The 22898-nt window shown below is 40.2% G+C and overlaps 1 protein-coding gene across 1 annotated transcript in view; it reads left to right on the forward strand.

Moving 5' to 3' along the window:
- CNTN1 (contactin 1) overlaps positions 1-22898 on the forward strand; it is a 149052-nt gene that overhangs the window by 72164 nt on the left and 53990 nt on the right. The window contains exon 4 of the mRNA XM_035127315.2: positions 21657-21771. Within this exon, the coding sequence (XP_034983206.1) occupies positions 21711-21771 (61 nt within the window). The 5' untranslated portion in view covers positions 21657-21710. The remainder of the gene's footprint in view (positions 1-21656; positions 21772-22898) is intronic.

The raw sequence follows: 22898 nt of genomic DNA on the forward strand, positions 1-22898 counted from the left end.
TCAAGCCTGAGATGAAAAATCGTGATTACTGTTGTCAGAGTCAGAGCTGATTCCAAAACCAATGTGAGAAAAATTAGGAGCATAAAGTGTTACCCTAGAGCAATTAAGCTAGGGTGCCCTTTCTTTTAACTTTTCTCATGCTGTTATCTTCAGGATTGACATTTACAAATAAATTAATCTTCAGTCTCTGACATGGAGTTGCTGCTTTTCGGTGACCGAATGAGGACTAATCTGTTGCATGTGCCAATTTAAATAAGTAAAGTAAAAGCCTGCTAAAACCTGCTCACCCACCCTAAAGATGGGTGAGTTAAAAATGGCAATATGGGTTTAAAAATAGAGACAAGCATAAAAAGAACATTCTTCCAACCATTTCTCTTTGTGTGCAGCAAACGTCATCTGGTTCCCTCATTTACCCTCCCTCCTGAAGATAAATGCTGTGTTTCAGTGCTTTTCAAGGTGACTTTTCACAATATTTTCTTCATGCAGCATCTGTTGCAATCTCATACACCTGACAAAGGCTACTTTTACTTGATCCCAATAGCACTGTAAATGTATAACATTTCTGGGTTATCTCAGATTTGTAACAATCAGGAACTGTCCAGAATGGGGCCAAGGCCAGTAAGGAGTTTACTAGTTGCTGTTTAATGCTGACTTTTCATGTTCTTGAATATATTGTTTGGATTTTAAGAATGTAAAAACTATTATAAGAAGCAAGTTTTCATCCTGTATGCCTCATGCTCTTTTTTTGACCAATGTGTTTGTGAGAAGAGTAGGGTTAGACCCATAAGAAGAATTTTTACACTAGCATGGAAATCACAACACATGGAGTTTATGCTTTCATTCAGCTTTCCAACCATGGCTCAAAGAACTCTTTCTGAGTTATTGCTGCCAGTTCAGACCTCATGTAGCAGATCCAATGCTTACCACCTATAATAATATGGTGGACTCACCCCACTAACTGCCCCCAATTAATTATAATGCACACACCTCCCTGCACACCAATTACACAAAGTATCACAATTTACCATGGGCTATCATGTGGGGGACTTGTGTGAGCAAAAACTTAGTGATTAGAGTCTCAGGCAAAAAATGATCGAAAAACAAAAAAAGTTTTATTAAACAACTAGCTGGCCGGGCCATGTGTTGCTGTGGGTTTTTGTGTTAAATGACCTTTTTCTGTTAAATGGACCTTCAGAGTCTCCCTTTAGGGTCCCCTCACCTGCCCTGTCCCAACCCTGACTCCCCTAATGTAACTTTCAAAAATAAGACTCCCCACCCACGCGTGTTCCTGAAAATGTCCCCACCCCCCTCTGCTTTGGATGACTCAGGGTCCTACCCCCCCAATGGCTATGTGTTTTCCCCCTCCCTTTGTTGTGCCTCATCCCTGTGTCACCCCCATTGTGAAAGGCCCTATTCTGTTTGTTTTTGCCTGTGGCCTACTGAATGGTGTGGCCTACTCAGTTTTCCCTGTTTGGCAATGCTGCGGCCTATTGAAAAAGCTGGGCCTTGTTGCTGCAAAAGGACTGTTTTCAGTTGGTTGCTGTGGAATTTTGTGATGTCATCTGGCTGTGCAGCTTTGGAGGCAGCAGGGTGTGATCTGCCTTTCTATTGGATGCTGCTGGAGTTTTCAGAGCTTCTGGTGGTGATGTCTCATTTGGGTGCCACTTTTTGTGTTTAATCATTTTAGGTGTGAAAAGTGTGGCTTTTTGGAATTTTTTTAATGCCAGATCCCTCCCTGATGGGCATGGAACGTTGTGGCCAAATTTATTACATTACGGTTCAGCAGTTACGGAGAAAGGCTGTGACCTCCGCGCGCAATGCCTACATTTTTATATATATAGAAAAGAAGTTTGTGAAACAAAGTGTGTCAGGAACTGCATTCTTTCGGGTAGAAGTTAACTTACTTTAACTCCCTGTGTTAAACTCCCTATGGTGCTGGAGGAGACTCTTGAGAGTCCCATGGACTGCAAGAAGATCAAACCTATCCATTCTTAAGGAAATCAGCCCTGAGTGCTCCCTGGAAGGACAGATCGTGAAGCTGAGGCTCCAATACTTTGGCCACCTCATGAGAAGAGAAGAATCCTTGGAAAAGACCCTGATGTTGGGAAAGATTGAGGGCACTAGGAGAAGGGGACGACAGAGGACAAGATGGTTGGACAGTGTTCTCGAAGCTACGAACATGAGTTTGACCAAACTGCGGGAGGCAGTGCAAGACAGGAGTGCCTGGCGTGCTCTGGTCCATGGGGTCACGAAGAGTCAGACACGACTAAACGACTAAACAACAACAACAACAACAACTCCCTGTAGGATGTCTTAGGCTTGAGCACAGTGTTATAGTCACGGCTTCTCTCAACCTCTCTTTACTCAGAATTAGTTGACATGCTTTGGCTTCTGTTACTTAGTTATGACAGTTAAATACTTTTAACACAACACAGCTTCCTTCACAGATTAATACCCTGGTTCATGAGTGAGGGGCGCTTTCCCTCAGTTACCCACTCTCTTAACCATCCCACACCTTTAGATATTCTAAAATAGTGTAACAGAGCCAGGGGATCACCTTACCCCTTGTTTCCCATGCTGGGTCTTAATAATCACAGCATCCTTTTCTAACACAGACCAACTATTTAATTATCTGCCCTAGGACCTTTCCTGGTATTGACATCAAACTGACCAGTTGGGAGTTACCTGGGTCTTCTCCCTCTCTTTTGAAAACATTTGCCCGTCTCCAGTTCACAGGGACCTCACCTGTTTCCCAAGAATTATAAAAGATTATAGAACGAGGCTTTGAGATTACATCTGCAAGCTACTTTAGTACCCTTGGTACAGCTCATCAGGCCCTGGATATCTGAATTCATTTAGGTCTTCCCTTACCAGCTTTTTTCCTGTCTTGGGCTGCAGCTCCCTTCTTACGTCATTTCTTCAGTTACGACCAGGTTAGGCACAGCTTTCCTTCTGGGTGAAGACAGAGGCAGTTGCTCCTTTCCCCTGTCACCCAGTGGCATTTATCCTTAACTTCAAGTTAAGTGGGAATAGGCAGGCCTCAAGTAGTTATACCTTCTCTTCCAGCAAGAAGTGAACTAAGCACTGGTAGAATTTGGCCATGTGAGAGGATAGACTACAAGACCCTGAGACTTCCCCAGGTTGTGCATAGAGGATTAAATGATGATTTAGCATTGGATGTGAATGTGGCTAAAAATGGAAGACAGTCAGAAAAGGGGATGTTAAATGTTTAGGCTGTGCTTGTATAACAACCACATGCATGTTCAGCTATTAAAATCAGAGCCTAATTTAATTACAATCCTGATGGCTTTCTCTTCCTATAAGTCTCAAGACAACTCAGATGCTTTACAGGAATCCATGTCTCATTTTTGTTTCCATTCTACGGGCTTTACTAGAGCAGATAATAATGTGGTTTGATCTACTAACACTTCATTTTTCTCCAAAGAGGAAATGTAGCATTCAATTGTCATGATGGCATAAATAGTTATCTGTAACTCAAAAAACTCTACTGCATGGAAATTTGATTTTAATCAGATGCTATTGGAATTTAGTGTAATTATTGTGATGCTAAGAGTGGAGTTTGATTTTAGCTTTACTGATGTAAAGCTGTTGAAATAATAATAGCCCAAGAATGAGACAGTAGAAATTATTTCAAGACAGGAAAAAACACACATGGATAATAAGATTCCTGACTGATTTGATGACAGACTTAATCAGTTGCTTTAACTAATTTAAATGAGTTTGCATATTATCAAAACCTCAGTATAGGTGCTTTTCTGAGAATATTTCAAGAAGCATGAAATGTCAGATTTGTTACTGTTCATTGTTAGATGAGAGTGCAATCTTTTCTCATTTTCTGATGCACTGCACAGAATAATAAAGAATATGTCCTTATCAAGCAGTCTTGCCACTTTCCCCTTTACCAGTTAAAAATGGCTACCACCAGTTTTAATCAACCAAGGCTTTAGTTCATTAGCCTATCAATTTAAACAGATTGAAGATTGTACTCATAATTAAAAATGCCAGTGCCTTTGCATTTTAGATCTCCAATATTGACACTTTATTAACTGTTTAGGGAAGCTTTTAATGTTTAATAAATTATTGTGTTTTAATATTTCTGTTGGAAGCCACCCAGAGTGGCTGGGGAGGCCCGGCCAGATGGGCAGGGTATAAATAAATTATTATTATTATTATTATTATTATTATTATTATTATTATTATTAAAAATGGTTTTTTTGTCTTTCGTAAAGTTACCATTGTGGTTTTGCGGGTCCACTGTACTTGGTTTTTATGTCTTAGGGAACCAATAGTAAGCCCTGTTTTAAGAGGATGTGCTAAGGTGAGGCTAGGATCTGGGGTGGTTGAAGACATTTTTGCACCTGAGGCAAAATGTCCTACTGCTGCTCCTGCAATGTGTGACTCTGCAATGGCTTTCCTTCAAGGGAATTCAGAACTCAGAGTGAGAAGGGGGCATTTCAGAGAATTTTGGTCCTGGTTTCCCTCGGCCCCTAGGGGCGGGGAGAGACCAGTGAAACAGTTGAGCTTCTTTGGTGGTGGCAGAAGCAGTGGGGTGGGAGCGGGGAGCCAACTCTTGCATTTTCTCCACCTGAGGTGGCTGTTCCAACCCACCTCATCTGTAGACTGGCTCTGGCTAGAATATTCTGTTTATGTTTTCTGCTTGGCCAGAGTCATTCTTTCTAAGAAATTCCCTATCAAAACTGACTTTACATACCAGCTTCTGTCTTTTGTGAAAATACAGCACATAAGCTGCTTTGTGGTACATTACACATTTGGCTGCACCTATCACTGAGACTGAAGTCAGCAGTCCCCTGAGGCTTACCTCACACAGAAATTCTCTTCATAATGTGAAGCAAACCTAAACATAGCTGGCATGTTTTAGTTTTGTTCTTTAAAAGAAAGAAAGGTGGAAACACTTAATGAGTAGGCAGGGAGATAAATGTATGTACTTTATATCTAAAACTAGAATTCTGTTGTTGATGAGGTTGCAGCAGCATATTAATCGGAGTCATTTTTTACTGGTACATGGTAAATGACAAACCAGTTCACTTGTAAACTAAAGTGGCATGGAAACAGCTTCCATGTGTTTGGGGCCTCATGTGGCTTTGGTAGTTTCTTTTATATAAAATAATGGTTCTGTCAAATAATGTTTTTCTTTCTCCCAGTAGTAGTCTAACCCACACAGTGGACCTTTCCAACTCATCCAGGTCATAAAAGGACGTAGATGAGAAAGAGTGTCTACTGGATACCTCTGAAATTATGTGAGACAATGTAATGCTATTCAAAACAATACAGTGGTACCTCTACTTACGAATTTAATGCGTTCCAAACGCACATTTGTAAGTAGAAAAAATGTGTAAGTCGAATCCCATAGGAATGCATTGGGAGAAAAAATTCGTAAGTAGAAAAAAATCCTATCTAAAAATTCGTAAGTAGAAAAAATCCTATCTAAACCGCATCCAAGATGGCGGACGGAGCTCCATTCGTAAGTAGAAACATTCGTAAGTAGAGTTATTCGTAAGTAGAGGTACCACTGTACAGTAATACAGTGGTACCTTGGTTCTTGAACGTAATCTGTTCCAGCAGACTTCCAAAACGTTCGAAAAACAAGGCACGGTTTGCGATTGGTGCAGGTGCCCTGGAAACAATAGCCAAGAACTGCATCGGACGTTTGGCTTCCGAAAAACATATGAAAACACTTACTTCTGGGTTTTTGTCATTTGGGAGCTGAAATGTTCAATTATCAAGGCGTTCAAGAACCAATGTTCCACTGTAGCTGGATCCTGTGCATAGCAAAGATAGGGAGCCAATGCAGGCAACAATTTCAGGTTGTCACCAGGTCTTCTGATTGAAAGGTCATGTGAATGAAAGGTTGTGTACTGTTGCCACTGGGAAATAAATTTACACGGCATTTAAACTTTATTAAGCATCAATAACAGCATTACTTTATGGCAGAGAAACACACTTAGATTATGATAATAGGACAATGAATAGCTAGTAGAAAATAAACAGTAACAAGCAGGGCAATATGTGATTGCTTACCTCTTACAGTTGAATTGCATTCAAGTTCATCAACTCAAATAATTTTTTTTATGTTTTTCATTTAATTTCTTCACAACACATCCTTTTCTTCTTTTTTGTGGGCATTGCCCCTCTATCAGCAGCCCTCTGGAGTACAAAAACTTACTAATAGGAATACTGCATAGACTAAAGGCATACATAGCTGAGTCATACCAAAAATTCAGTGTGGTGAAGTACTGTTAAAGCATCAAGCTAAACACTGCATGACTGGGATCTTTTTAAAAACAAAAGCTATTTACATAAATGATTATAACAATTTGTTATGGTATACCATACTCTCCTCTAGGAGGCACAGAACAACTTGCATATCTTTTGCTGGTGTTCTCTCATCCTGACACTGTACAGGACCAAATTTTAGTTTCATCGGTTGATGTAGTCACTTCACTATGGGTACTCAACTCATTGTGAAGAAACTTTTATCTTGCAGCTTTGTACTTAATGGAGTTTTTGCATGCAGCCTGGTTGGTAACGCAGAAGTGCAATCTGAAGGATATATTTTGGATAGTACTTTTCTGTTTCGTAAATCTGACTTGGGTTCACTGTTGTAGAGATGGCTTCAAGTTGCCATGTCTGCAGAAGGTCCCATTGTGAACGAAGTGGGGATTTCCATATATGCTTGTGGTGGTTGAAGCACCACCCTTTCTGCTAGAGAGCAGACAATTGACATGTACTGCATTTTAGAATTTCAGCTACTACGGGTAAGAAAATCTACCAAGTTGGTAAGGTGTCAGGAAGGTAAAGCGAAACTGGAACACAAAGTGAAGCTGACAGTTTTGTCAGCATATGGCAGTAAGCTTACTCTGTTTTGTCACCCAGAGCTACAAAGCAAGCCTAGCACAGAAGCTTTTCCAAGGGGCTCAAGTCTTGTCACATTACTTTATATGGTCTAACCATATGCAAGAGACTTCCTTACTAGGTTACTTACTATTGGCCAGAGGTTTGAGTGCTTGAATCCCTCTACCAGGCAGCAGGATCATTCCAAACAGGAAAATGCAACCTAGGAGGCAAAAATAATTTCTCCAGAACCCTCAAGGAAATGAGACATGACTATTAGTTATCTCTCGCTTGGGCTACTGCAATGCGCTCTACGTGGGGCTACCTTTGAAGGTGACCCGGAAACTACAACTAATGCAGAATGCGGCAGCTAGAGTGGTGACTGGGAGCGGCTGCCGAGACCACATAACACCGGTCTTGAAAGATCTACATTGGCTCCCAGTACGTTTCCAAACACAGTTCAAAGTGTTGGTGCTGACCTTTAAAGCTCTAAACGGCCTCGGTCCAGTATACCTAAAGGAGCGTCTCCACCCCCATCGTTCTGCCCGGACACTGAGGTCCAGCTCCGAGGGCCTTCTGGCGGTTCCCTTGTTGCGAGAAGCCAAGTTGCAGGGAACCAGGCAGAGGGCCTTCTCGGTGGTGGCGCCTGCCCTGTGGAACGCCCTCCCATCAGATGTCAAAAAGGAAAACAGCTACCAGATTTTTAGAAGACATCTGAAGGCAGCCCTGTTTAGGGAGGCTTTTAATGTTTAAGAAATTAGTGTATTTTAATGTTTCTGTTGGAAGCCACCCAGAGTGGCTGGGGAAACCCAGCCAGATGGGCGGGGTATAAATAATAAATTATTATTATTATTATTATTATTATTATTATTATTATTATTATTAGCCACATTATTACAATGATTTTCTAACTCTCATCGGTTGTCTACTACTACTACTAACAATTTATTTTAGTGGTGGTTGTTTTTGCATACTATTGTTGCAAGCCTTTATTCAAGGATGGGAGGGATATAAAACTATTGACTAAATATGCAACATGAAACACTGAACCATACATAGAACTGCCTGTCTGTACCTTATTATGACAGAGCTTTATTCATCCGAAACTCACCGGAACTCAGTTCCGGCACCTCTCAGATGGGTGCCATTGCCATTATAAGAGAACAAGGGAGGCATTCATGGTGAGTTCCTGCACCTCTTTTTCTAGAAAAATAACAGTTCCCCCAGGTATTGCTGGACTATAGTGCCCAACTTCCAGGAGTTCCCAATCCCTGTTGTAAATTGTAAGTAGCACACTGCCCGTGATCACACTTGCTTCACATCACACTGATTGCACCGAGACTCGATTTCCAGTTATAGTGCACAGAACTGTAACTCAAATTCTCAGTTTCTACTGCCTTTATGACCACTTAGTCCATCAATACAAATGATAATAGTGTTATTCGCAGGTTAATGTAAAGGGAAGCTTGTGGCCTCATCTTTAAATTGTGAAGTTTAAAGACAGTGAAATGTAGTTGTCTTTTGATATAGTGTTTACATATTTACCAAAATATCCTGGATTTTAATCTCTGGTTATTTAACATACATTATGTCACAAAGATGACGAATAGCTTATCCGCTTGCAAGTATGATTACAAAATAGCATTATAGCCTTACGGATAAATATTAACGTTTTGCCCTTGCATTGTACTTCTCTCCCGCTCTGTCTCGCACATGCTGTACAACGTGAAGCAACTGGACATGATATTGTGCCTAACAAAGAAAGAAATTAATTTTTTTTCCACATCACACGCACAAAAATTGAAAAAAGTACTGTCAGCTGGGAGAAGCATCTGTCTCCCTACCTTAGAGAGAGCTCTTTGCTGTTTATGGACTGCCTTGTGGACCATCACAAAGTCCTGAATTGTCTATAACAACAAAGTAGCTGTTGTTGGTATTTTAAGTACTTCTGACACCCCTAATTACTTTTCTTTCTCTCTCTCTTTTTTTATTAAAAAAAATTATTCAAAAGTTACAATACAGCTTCGTCGGCTGCCATATCACAAAATGATCACTCCAGTCCTCAATCCCACATCACTGTCATGTTAGCTCGCTGAATATCCTCAGTAGGAACCCAACACCCCTATTTTCCAACTTCTTGTGAACTAGGACATAAATTCATCTCAGTACTTTGAATGCTTTAGATTAGGATTACTGTACTTATTGGGAAAGAGAATTCAGAAAACAATATTAAATCTACAGTTTCAATTGTAATACGTATAGCTACTTATTTGTATTTTAGACCCAATATATTGGCACTGTTCTTAATCTTACAGCACTTAGATTTCAGTTTGTTGTAGTAGTTTTCTGTGCTATTTTAAAGTGTTGTATCTTATACACCCCTTGAGACATGTGTGGAAGGTAATAAATAATCTGCAGCTAATTTGAGATGGCAACATGAACCATACAGTACTGAAAATCCACCAATTTTCTCCTATGAAACCAATTTCCCCTGCCTCTAGTGCCCAAAGGGAGAGGAAATGGGAAATATGAACTGAAAATGCTATAAAAAAAATTGCCTCCAAAGGTGAGATTTAGAACACCCCCCACACACTTTTAAGAAATACAGTAAAGCAAGAACTTGCCTATTTGAATCTTTTCATTCTAGTTAGTGTGTGTGTTAAAGCATACTTTCTTTGCTACAGCGACATCCAGTGGCCACTAAGTTTACATAAGGACTATCCTGGGATAATGCTATGCCGTCATTGCTCTTTTCGTTGCATCTTTGCTTTTCAGACTTGCAAGGATAATTTGTACACTCCACTGACTGGATTCAAAACATGCTTAAAGCATGTAGTTGTCTTTGTATTCTGGAAGTCAAATGGACTAAGCAAACAGCACACTCTGGTCCAGAAAGCCATTAAGTCCAGTCCTCTGCCCTAGGCAGGGTCCCCTACAAAACTCTCCATAGTTTAACAAAGGTAATCCTAAAGTGTTGCAAAAGCACAGACCAGAGTAGAACAGTCTGCTAACAGATAAGCTGAGCCATTTTATAATGAAAAGAACTGGAAGGGATCCTGACATTCCATTGCTTTGCTTTGCATAACTAAAGGCTAAATGAATATCTAATTGAAACAGAAAACATCATTTTCTTCTATAATGCTTTCTATTTTTGAGGAGCATATTTGTTGATATTTTTTTTGAGAATGTAATTTGAGTAGCAGTAGTTCATAAACAAGTGCAGAGCAAATAATCATTATGCTTTCAATTATGATTACACAATATAATAAAAAGGAAGCTGAGATTATATCAGTTTTTGTGCATCTTTCATAATTTAAAAGTGGATTCTATGCATCACAAATAATTTTGTAGCAGGATAACCCTGCTATAGTTCATTTATATTTTATTTACACAAAGTATAAAAGCATAAATAATATCTGATAACTTTCTATATCAGCCTATTTTTTCCTACCATTTAGTTTCTTAAAGTAGATGCTATAATTCCAGAGATATTATTAAGGAGCTAATCTTCTCACTCAGAGCGCTCTGCATTGTTATGATAAACAGAGTCCTGATAGAATTCCAGTAACACCAGTTATTTCTACTGAAGTAAACAAGACTTTTAAGAGATCAAGGATGCCTCTGTGGTTCTGGGGATGCAGCTGAAGAGTGGTAAGATTAATATGATTTACCTACCAGTTGATCAACAGCATTGGTTTCAGAAAACAGCATGTTTCCAAAATCCCTGAAACATTGCTAGGGCCAATATATATCTGAAGCGGTATATTTATCATTAGGTTAGTATCCGGAGCTCTGGATGGAAAAAAATACATTTTCCACCTAACTTCACCCAAGTATTACTGGGATACATGAAAAATTGGAGACATTCCATTTGTCACAAAACATGCATGCAAAACTACAGCTGACAAGTAGGATATAGGCTTTGCATGGAGAAGGTTCCTTGTCCAATCTCTGGCATACCTGTTCCAGGTTAGCAAGAGGAATGCAGCTACGTTAGCAACATCAACTGCATTAGTATATTTACTTATTTAATAGATTTTAATTCTTCTAGCTAATGTGTAAACCTTGCACTTGACCTGTCACCCTTGGGCAGCTGCTAGAACCCCAACAGGGCTTACCCTTGCTGATACGTATTCTAGGTTCTTTATAAGATGCCATTGTAATCCCCCCATGCCTTAAACACCCCATACTGGGGCATTGTGAGACACTAAAATGGCACCACTGTTTTGGACAGGAAATTTTAAATGAGGACTTGGAGCTGCTTGCTCATAGCTGGGGAGGGACAACAGTGCTGGAGGGGGGGGGCTGTGGAGGGCATAGGGCTGCTTTAAACCTGGAACTACCCCTAGGATTTATGACTAGGAAAAATATCTGGAGTCGTTGGTAAGCTTCTGCTTGCTTTGTCTGCATATAAGACTATTTCATGTGTTCATATTTGCCACATGATTCACCTACAAGTTTTGATTTGACAGGGATTTTCCTCGACATGGTGTGCCGTGCCAACCAAACAGTTTTAGTAATACTCATGGTTTTATTTTTTTTAAATTAAAGGGGAACAGTGCATTCTGAAAGAGCAATTTATATCTTGCATGCTGTTGCTTAGTGGGTGAATTTTCTGTTGCTGCTTCTTCCCAGTGCCTGCACTGGTGTTCTAACAACTGAGAGGGGGCATGTACACCAAATCAAGTAATGTTGGAGTGGGCACTTTTCCAGCTCCCCTCTCTAGTTCCCTATAGTAGCCAGTGATATCAAGAACTACTCCCAGTATAAAAGAAATAAATGTTCATAGTAAACTTGCTGGAAGACATGTTTCTAGACATATCTCAGGAGGTAGAACTAGGAGCTGTCAGTGCCCAGACTTCAAAGCTCTGCCTTTATAAATGTTGCAGATCTCAGCCAACTTGCAGATAATAGCATCAGTGGGAATAGTGTTAGCAGCAACTTTCTGAATAGTGGCAAAATATATACATTTTAAATTAAATCATGGCAGGGAAATGCAGCTTAAAAGATCTCAAGCTTGAGAAATGTATATTGAATCTCTTTCCATCCTTTAATGCATGCATTCACAAATCATGGTCTTGAAGTGTTACAGATCAGTGCCATTTTATAATGGCTTCTTAAAAAAAAACCTTCCATTTTATACTGCTGCAATATTAAAATACTCAGGGTTAATCTCCAGACCGATTTTCTGTCATATTCAAACTTTAAGCTAGTTTTAATCTTATTAGCATTAGATTCTGTACTGTACTGTACAGAATATAGTACAGTTGTTCTTTCATTCAGTAATATGGGTGACACAGGCAGTGTACCCCTATCTAGGTGTTAGCCTCTCATGTGATTACAATCACTTAATGGGAGAATGAGGTCCTGCTCAATGGCTTCCTCTTGGCTCATCCACTTAAAATGCATGAAGAGCAGGTAGGAGCAGGCCAATGAGTGGGTGCTTGCTTTGTCTCTCATGTGATTGCATGAATAGGGCTTGTGTCCTTTCAGAATGGTTACATCAAGTTCAATGTAGTTGGAATGCTTTCCCTTTTTGGCTTTGTTAGCTTTTGTTGTTGGCATCCATCTGTCTTAAGACACAATGGAGTGTGCCTCCAGGGGTGAAGTCAAACTGCTGTGTTAGCAGCACCTAAGTAACCTCTCTGGGGCGCAAGCTTGGGCAGTGTGTATGGAGGTCCTGGGCTGCCCAGACAACAAGACTCCCCTCCTGGCCTCACTGATGTGGTCAAAAGGAAGGCAGAGCAATACATTTGGCACCAGTTGGGCTGCAGGAGTTGCTAGAAGTCATACAAAGTGCCATCAAACCATGTTAGGGATTCCACTTTGGTAGACCCCCGGTGGCGCGAAGCCGCACGGAAACCATGATGCGCCCTGCAAGGGTGGGGGCGCCAGAGCGATCTCCGCCCCTCAGCACCAGGGCGCGTGACCTGCTTGAGACTGCCCTGCCCACAAGGCAGACGAGATTTCTTATCAGTATTTTCCTTCTCTTAGATGGGCTACCTTCCCAGGTTGACAAGCCCCATTAGGCCCTCACTTCCCTTTACAGTACATGCAGAAACTGTCTTCTTGACTGTTGGACCCACTGTTGGTCTCATCTACTCAACCCACCAGAACCTGTCTTTGTATGCAGGGAAGTCCCTAACCCAGCAAGGGTTTGAGACTCATTGGCTACCCTCACCTGGTTTAGCCAACCAGTATAAACTGTTTCCGGGTTGTGGTCACTGTCACTTGCTGACAGCTTCTAGGAGCCACAGGTGAGAGCTGAATGCAGAGTTGGGACCAAAGGTGGACAAACTACCCCAGAAGGAGCATGGTACTACCAGTGGTACTACCCCTCCCCTAAAAACCCATTTGTTAACATTGCTTTCCCAATATCTCATAAAATACCTGCTTTCACTTCCCTAGTCCAAAATAACTCCACCAAAATTGAGTTTGGGATCTTTTATTACCCTGTGAAAGAAGGCAGGACCGGCCTACACATGAGACAAGATGAGGCAACTGCATCAGGCAGCAGAATCCACAGGGATTCTGTGGATACTGGCCTCCCAGGAATACATAACCTACTGCTGCCACTACAGTGGCAGCAATGGCTGTGGTGCACTCATTGAAGACTGGATCTGCCACCTCCTCAGCAGTCCTGCACCCTCCATCTCTTGTCAAATAGGAGGCACTGTGGGTCTCCTCCCAGCTCTAGGGGAGGAAATGGTGGGGGCTGTGCTCTGAAGTCTCCTGTGCTCTTCTGCACCCATCCATTGTGATTCAGAGTGTGCCCCTTTCCCCTCTTACAGTGTCATTTGATTCCCAATTCAACTGTTGGTTGATTTGATTCCCTCCCCTTTGTTTCTGATGTAGATCTTCACTCCCCCCCCCCTTTCCATTTGCTGGGCAAGGGACGCCATTTTGTGATTCAGCTCAGGTGCCCAAATGTCTTGGGCCAGGCCTGCAAGTAGAGCAAGGCTCTAGGTGGGGCAAATAAAGCTATGAGCAGTTTCACTTCTGAATATAAATACAGTATTCCCCAAAAGGGACTAGATTATTCAAAGGACTATAAATGGATTTTGGGGCAATACACATACCAATACCAAACTGACAAGTTCTGTGTGAATGTAGTGCTAATGGAGGTTTGGTAAATGGAATGTACTTTGTTTAGATGTGTAGAAGAAAAATAACAGATGGAGCAACTGTCTCCTAATCTCCAAAAGGCAAACATTTCTCACTGTGAGCAATATCTGCCAGGCCATTGACGTCATCTTATTCAAATCCTCATCTGTAAGCTCCAAGCACTCTTGAAGCAATTCCAAGCTGCTGCTTGTTCTTCTTCTATGATCACTCATAGCTGAGTAAGATTGCCTTCCATGAACACAGTCTTAACAGTGAGTCTGTAAGTGACTGTGGAGACCAATTCTGGATCCACATGTCCTTCCACAGTGGGGACAAAGGTTTCTGGCTGGGAGTTGATCACGGTGAGGGTTTGCCAAACGTGCCTTCCTCTTAGCACATTTCTCCCTTTCATCCTGAGTTCAAGCATCTTCAAAACCCATGACACCTTTGATAAGGACTCTTCTCCAATTGGAGTGCTTGCAGGCCAGTGTTTCCCAATTGTCGGTGTTTATACTACTTTTTTTTTAGATTTGCCTTGAGAGAGTGTAGGATCATGGCAATGAAAATAATAAATAGAGTTGGGGCGATAAGACAACCGTGTTTAACACCTGATCCCACCGTGAATGGTTCACTTTGAGAGCCATTGTTATCTGTGATTGTTGCTGTCATATTATCATGGAGGAGCCAAAGGTTCACAAATTTATCTGGGCAGCCAATTTTCAGAAGGACAATCCACAAGGTATTATTATTGTGACCAACGGTTGATTAAACAAAAAGAAAATAAATCATGTTTGCATATAGTGTCTTGTGTATCTTGTTTCAAGATACTGAACATACATATATTTCCTAAAAGGTTTTAAAAACTTTTTAGGTTGGGATGGAGAAACTACGAATGTCTAAGTCTATGATGGGGAAGTGTATTTTCTGCAGGTAAAGAGAAGTAGAAAATAGAACGTCTAAGGCAAAGCCTTTAACAGAAAAGGAAGCTGACGTGTGTGCCTTGGTTTGCTACTGCTTACTGTAAGTGGGACAAACTGTTTTGGCACAGTGATGTTTTGGAACTGAGCTGCCCTTGGATGCTTTCATGACACAGGAAGTTTGCCACCAGCATAAAAGGAACAACAATGTTTGGATAACTGTCCTGGTGTTCTGAAATTGGCTTGGCAAGCAGAACTTGACATTTGCTTGGAAGTGAACAATACCTACCCCTGTGCTGGACTTTTCCACCATCCAGAACACAGCATAGTATGCATCTTCTAATATTAAACTGTTTTTTCCACAAGCCAGCACATTTTGGATCATATATTATTCAGTCATTTATTATCACTTAACATGAGAACTACCCAGAAAAGGTAGCATGCTATCTGTGGTTTCTATTGCTTTACGGCTGTTTCATCCTATATGTGTAGGTCGGGCATCCCCAAATTGCGGCCCTCCAGATGTTTTGGCCTACAACTCCCATGATCCCTAGCTAACAGGACCAGTGATCAGGGATGATGGGAATTGTAGTCCAAAACATCTGGAGGGCCAAAGTTTGGGGGTGCCTGGTGTAGGTCTTTTTATAGAGTCAGGGTTTTCTACTGCATATTCGAGTTAAAATGACATTTAAACTCTAGTTTAAGATGTAGGGCTTGTTGAATAAATAAACCATGCTTTTTTTAAAAAAATCATGTTAGACAGTGCTAAATGTTATGAATTGCCAATTCTTAAGGTTTTTGGAGGTCAGAATTGACTGTTCATGAAGAAGTACCAAGTTTCATCCTCATATTCCTGGGTCTTTGGCCAGTGTTGACCTCCAAAGCCACTCTGATGACAGTAATATTTGAAATTTACCCAAAATCTCAAGAATTGTCAAGTAATTTTAATATATGATTCACAGTATGCTTCTCATTCTCATAATTGGGTGGCTGTGGAAATCACAGTGCAGTTTAAGTTCTACTTGCAGCTGTTCCACTGAAATGTTCCGAAGTTAGTTAAACTAGCTAAACGATGGAATTCACTCTGACAAGAAATAGTGATTGTCACCAACTTGGAAGGCCATATACTTACATAAGCAGTTTTACGTTTATCTTTGAACTGAAGGACCAATTATGACAATGAAACTATATAAGTGAGAAGTCTTGAAGACAGTGGTAGACCAACAAGATGAGCTACATTATTTTGCAATTGTAGTGTTAATTATATAAATAATCATAATGGAACTAACACAAGTTTGATAGAATGAGATCACTCTTTCAAAACACTAATATATGCCCTACATGAATTTTTCTTTTGGTAATGACAACTGACACATCCAGGTCATAAAACTTGTTGTGAAGCTATGTGTGGCAAATATTTAAATGACTGGACTTCAAGATATATGATAGATATGCAGCCCAATTTATATGGGTGGCAAATCACAGCTTGAATTCTGACTCTCAAATACACCATATTCGTTTCAAGGTTGGGTTTATTTATATATTTTATTATACAGATTTATATCTAAACAAAGCTGTTGGGTGTGGTTCTTAAGCATTTTGGAGCAAGGGGGCACCAGTATGCTGATGACACTCAGCTCTACTTCTCCATAACATCTGAATCAGGAGAGACTGTGAAAGTTTTGTACTAATGTCTGGATGCAGCGGTGGACTGGAGCAACACCAATAAACTGTGTTTGAATTCTGGGAACATGGGGGCTCTTTGAGTCAGTGATTCCTGTGTTTGGGAAATTGGCAAGTTGTCTGTTTTGGATGGGATTGCAGTCCCTCTGAAGGGCCAAATGCATAGTCGGGGGTGGTACTCAGATGTGCATATTTGTTACTAGAGGCCCAAGGGTCCTCTGTGGCTAGGAGTGCCTTTTACCAGCTTCATCTGCTTTGTCAACTATGGTCGTCCCTGTACAGGGGTTGCCTGAGCACTACAGTCCATGCACTGGTAACCTCTTGACTACGAAATAATAATAAAAAATCCTTCCAGTAGCACCTTAGAGAGCAACTAAATTAGTCATTGGTATGAGCTTTCATGTGCATGCACACTTCACACGAAAGCTCATACCAATGACAAACTTAGTTGGTCTCTAAGGTGCTACTGGAAGGAATTTTTTTATTTTGTTTCGACTACAGCAGACCAACATGGCTACCTACCTGTAACTAGAACTCTTGGCTATGCTACTGCTATGTGCTTTATGTGGGGCCGTCCTTGAGTCTGGTTCAGAAGTTCCAGCTGATGGCTAGATTGCTGATGGCAGCTTCTGTCAAGAACATATGACACCATTATTAAAACAGCTGCATTGCCTACCCATCTGCTACCAAGCCAGGTTCAAGGTCCTTGGATTGATTTGCAAAGCCTTGAACAATTTGGACACAGGAAATCTCAAGGATTCCCTGAACCCTTATATTCCAGCTCGATAACTGAAGATCATTTGCAGGAGCCTCTTTGGTCATTACCCAAGTTGGTGAGGCTCGTTTGACAACAACGTGAAGCCAAGCTTTTAGTGTCATTTGTCCAGTCCCGTGAAACACTCTGCCAATAGAGATTCAGTGGGCAACTTCTGTGCCAACTTTTTAATGCCTGCTGAAAACCTTTCTATTCCACTAGGCCTATGCGGGCAATTAAAAATACCTTCTCCACAATGGTCTATTGATGTTAGTTTTTAATTTATTTATTTTCTTTTAACCAGTTTTTAAAATTTTATGGTGTTATTGTTTGGTTTTATGTTTTTTATATTGTTGTAAGCCACTGTGATACATATTTTTATGATACAGTGATCTGTATTTTTTAAAAAAACTAAATAAACCTCTTAATCAAAAAATATCTAAGAATGAATTAGGATTGGGGTCTTCTAGATTCAGTGATTTGCAAAAAAAAAGCAACCCCAAATGTGATCACACTGCAGACAAGGAGTGTGGTGGAGTCTCCTTCTTTGGAGGTCTTTAAGCAGAGGCTTGACAGCCATATGTCAAGAATGCTTTGATGGTGTTTCCTGCTTGGCAGGGGGTTGGACTGGATGGCCCTTGTGGTCTCTTCCAACTCTATGATTCTATGATTCTATGTGCAGTAAAAAGGAAAGAGGAAGGAGGTATCCTATAAGGTATCATATGCTTGGTATCATATAAGGTGTCTACTGCCCCACTTCTCAGATATATTCTTCAACTTGCACAATACGCTGTGCACACTGGTACATCTTAACTTTGTCCATAGAGCTGGTGCACTATTCAATAAAAACTATTGCAATAAGTTAAATTGTTATATGTAATATGCTCCACATCTGTGAGCTTTTGTAGATAAACGACTACATAGTTGAAATTAATAGCAAATACCTAGGTGACAACAAACTGCTCTGTGTGTGAGGGGGGGCATTCACATGGTGATTGTATAGATCTGTACAATCTATCCATCCTTCCTATAGCCTACCTTAAGACAAGATAAAGACATGGACGCTGATCCTATTTTTATTACTGATAAGTGTCATAAACGAATCACTCATGACTGTAGAAGCTATTAAGTGTGTCTATTTTTTTCAGACACGTGTAAACCTATTGATTATAGATGATGAGGTCTTATAAAAAGTAAAATTAAGGAAAACTATATGTGCCACATAGGTCTATCCTAAAAATTATCCTTAAAGTGCTGTGTGCAATATTCTTGATGTAGATATTTAATAGTGGATTGTATCCTTATGAATTTTGCTTAAAGTTTCAACGGTAACTGAGGTGAGCTACCCAAGTCTACACAGCACTCTTTTCTAATGGTTTTAATGATAACTTTGCAGTTTTCTGTATATTGACATCTTTTTAGATAAGCACTTGAATAACCTGAGCACAAAGTGTTGGTAAGGAATTTTAAATTGATTCTGCTCATAGCTGCCAAGTTCTCCCTTTTTTAAGGGAAATTCCCTTATGCTGAATAGGCTTCCTCACGAGAAAAGGGAAAACTTGGCAGCTATTATTCTGCTTGACAATTAAAAAGAGAGTTTAGTATATTTGCAACTGACTTGTAGAATCCGCATTTTTGTTTTGTTCTTTCTGTCAAAGCAGCATCAAAACAAACAAACAAAATGCAATTTTAAAGTATTCCAAAAAGAAATGCTGCTCAAGATTCATGTTTTTGTGTAGGCATTGTAGAAGCTACTAAGTCCTTCCATATCTACTGACCCCTTTCTTCGTAGGACTTGTAGCTCAGGAAAAGAATGGCTAGAGAACGATAAGGAAGTGAGGAAAGAGGTTAATTAACTAAGAAGTCTGGGAAATACAAATGTATTAAGGTTTAAAACCAAGTCACAAAAATACTAGTACTGCAAATGAACTAGAGACCTGGATTGTTCTTCCCTTCTAGCTTGCAGCTGCCTTCTGGTCCAATTCGTATTGTTTATTCATTGGATGAAAGAGATTTTTTTAAAGCATTCCCAACAGAAGCAAGTGACGGGTTTTTAAAAGGGACCCTGTTCAAGAGTTGCTAGGAAACATGCCATCTAGAAAAAGGAATCTCCTACTGAGTTTGTCCTTGTGGGGGAATGTTGTGTTGGGCTTTTGTGTGTGTAAAGTGTTGTGCTATGACCTTGCTTTGAGACCCTTAGAATAATCTGTAGATGTAGGATTTCAGAATCTTATTTGCAAGAGTTTGTGAAAGCAATTTTCGTAAAAAGTATTTTGTAATAGCGGATATTTGAAATTATGTCATTGTTCCAAAGAAACGCAGAACACCATACATGGATTTATTTCACATTATCCTTCTCCTGTGAGGTGCATCATGAATGGGTCCTTGGTCAACCACTTGGCTTTCATTGGCCTGGATGGATTTTCATTTGTTTCACACTCTGCCAAAGGAAACCCCAAATTATCAGCCAGTACTGCAGATTTGTTCCTGAGCAGGTCTCAGTGCTCAAAACCTGTAGCCCTGGGATGCAAAAAGTGTCCAAATAATGAATGACATTAGCCAGCCTAGTCCACCTACTCTAGGAAGGCAGCACAAGAAATCAAACAGGACCGTTCCCTGTCAATACAGAACTTACCTTTGATAGAATAGGAGGTGAAAGTTCAAAGGCTGATTTGAAAAAAACAAATTTTACATGACATCTTCCACCACACTGCACATATGGTTCTGTCAAGGGAAGTATATGAAACAGAGCAAAGCTCACTTTCACATCAGATAGCAATACTTACCAAATCATCTGTAGGTATGAAAGGTGATGAATAAATCTAAACTCCATCAGCGCCTTTGATGCCATTGAAGGATCTTCAAAAGGTCCTGTCACCCAGCCATCAACCACTTCCTTTCTATTTTTTCCCCTCACTAGCCATTCCATGCCCCCAATTAACTTAAGACTGCTTGAAATAAGTAGGTGGTGAGGACCCTAGTAAGTGATCCAGAACCCAAACTTAAACCTATCAATGAAATGGACTGCATTCTCCTTGCTCAAGTGGGAGCCAGTACTTAAAAGTACTTCTCCTTTAACTTGACTGGAACTCTTTTCTCATACCTTGACCTGATTGCTCTGGTTTCTTCCCACTTGTCCCTTTTCTAACATAAAAAAAAAAATACTTTATTAAACATTAGCCCTACCCTGAACTAATTTGGGACCAAAATAAAAAAATTCCTTCAGTAGCACCTTAAAGACCAACGAAGTTTTTATTTTGGTATGAGCTTTCGTGTGCATGCACACTTCATCAGATACCAATCCCATCCAAATTTGGGACCAGATTTGGATGGGGGATCGCCAGGTTGGCCCAGGGTGGTCACCCTGATTGGGGGCTCTTGGATTGGAGCTATGGGTCGGATCAAAGGGTGCTGTGTGCAGACCTACCCAATATTTCAGGAGCATCCAGTACCTCTCCAACTGCTGCTGCATTTCTATAGTGGAGAAACTTAGGAGCCAATTAGCCAAAGTTCTGTCACTCCTATCTAATCTTTCCTTGTTGTTTACCCTCTTCCTTGTCTTTATCCTTCTTCCCTGACTCCCTTACTAAGAGTGTGAACACATCCATGTATTTCCCGCTCCACATTAACTGCCTTTGCTCCCTAATTTTGGCAATATTTTGCTTCTGGTTAAGAATCCCTTTGATAGACATTGGGACAGACTTTCAGAATGCAACCTGATTAGATAAAAGTAAGAACCAGGACTCTGTTCCAAAGTTGCAGTGTCATGCTAATGTCATTAGCCCGCCTCCTTTGTAAGTTACAGTGAGGTGAGTAGGTTGTAGCATCTAATATGTGTTCATAAGTTAATTAAAATTTGTTCCCCCCATTGAGCTACTCTGGTACCTCAACTATATCAGGTGGTTTCTTTTGTAACAATTTATATTCAAGTTATCATTGTGCAAATGTTTTTTAAGCAGATGTAGAATTAATAGTAACATACTAGGTTAACATAATCACAGGGAAGATTTTTTTGGCCAGTTCAAATAACTGTAATAGCACCTTATTGTTCTGTGAAGTACAAGAGGAAAAAGAAAGCTGCCGTCTCACGTGCCCTTTCTGAAAGATCAACAACTGACCAGCATCATACTGTTCTGGGTTTTTTTAAAAATTCTGTTTATATAATGGTAATGTGATGCCAGAATTATCCATTTCCGAGATTTAACAACATTTTTATCCATTAGCTCCAAAGTCGCCCCCAAATGTTGGGTTATGGCTAGATAAGCATATCTTAGAAGTCTTTACTGCAATGGAATTTATTCTTCTCTATTCTTTTTTATGATCAGCTATTTCCCATGATTTGAAGGTCAGCTTCCTTGAGAATAAACATACTTGTGAAGATGAAGCTGCAGCCCTTGACCAGTCATTTTGCTGCAATCTGTTCCATTTTCTGCCTGGCAGGTAAGATGACCCCTGCATTTAATCAGTTAACCAGTAAATGAGTAATGCCATTAGAATCTGAGCTACGAAGCTAGATCAAAACACAACTTTAATTATTTTCACTTGGCAAGTTATTTAATTTTCATTTCACTTTCGTAATTTGTGTCATCTGTCTTTCTGTTTCTATTAAGTACTAAAATCCAAGTGGCCTTAATTAGAACCCAGCTTTTTCCTATTTCATCCCTGGTTTTATTTGGTTTGGAAGCCAAACCGGGGGGGGGGGGGAATAGTATATGCCTTTAATAAAATGAGGAGTTCATAGTGATTTTTGTTTTGTTTGGATTAGGCAATAATGCCTAATCAATAATGCTTATTTATTATGGGTTGTATTCAATTATGTTTTAATGGTCCTAACTTAGCCATGTTCATTCATCACAATGGGTTTTCTTCTGAGTAAAGCTTTTTTGAGTACAACCACTCTATGAATAAACAAATTCTGCAAAATACACAAAGGCAAAAACAACTTCTAAAGGAGTAGCTGTGCTGGTCTGCTGCAGCAAAAACATCAAAAAGATATGTAGCTCCTCAAAGACTAACAGATTTATTATGGCATTATGTTTTCATGCACTTGAGCCCACTACTGTTTCTGAAATGAAGTCTAAAACGAAGCACATATTGTAGCAGAGGCATTCATTATTAAAATGCTACAAGGCTCTTTGTTATAACTGGGGAGGAAACAAAGATAAACTTGACCTTGAAAAAATTCCTTCAGTAGCACCTTAAAGACCAACTAAGTTTTTATTTTGGTATGAGCTTTCGTGTGCATACACACTTCTTCAGATACTTCTTCAGGTATCTGAAGAAGTGTGCATGCACACGAAAGCTCATACCAAAATAAAAACTTAGTTGGTCTTTAAGGTGCTACTGGTATCTGAAGAAGTGTGCATGCACACGAAAGCTCATACCAAAATAAAAACTTAGTTGGTCTTTAAGGTGCTACTGAAGGAATTTTTTTTATTTTACTTCGACCCAGACCAACACGGCTACCTACCTGTAACCAGAACTATGGAAGGCACCACATTGAGCCGCATGAAATGGAAGTAAAAGGTATCTGAAGAAGTGTGCATGCACACGAAAGCTCATACCAA

The sequence above is a fragment of the Zootoca vivipara genome, chromosome 10 (genome assembly GCF_963506605.1).
Source record: "Zootoca vivipara chromosome 10, rZooViv1.1, whole genome shotgun sequence".
NCBI lineage: Eukaryota > Metazoa > Chordata > Lepidosauria > Squamata > Lacertidae > Zootoca > Zootoca vivipara.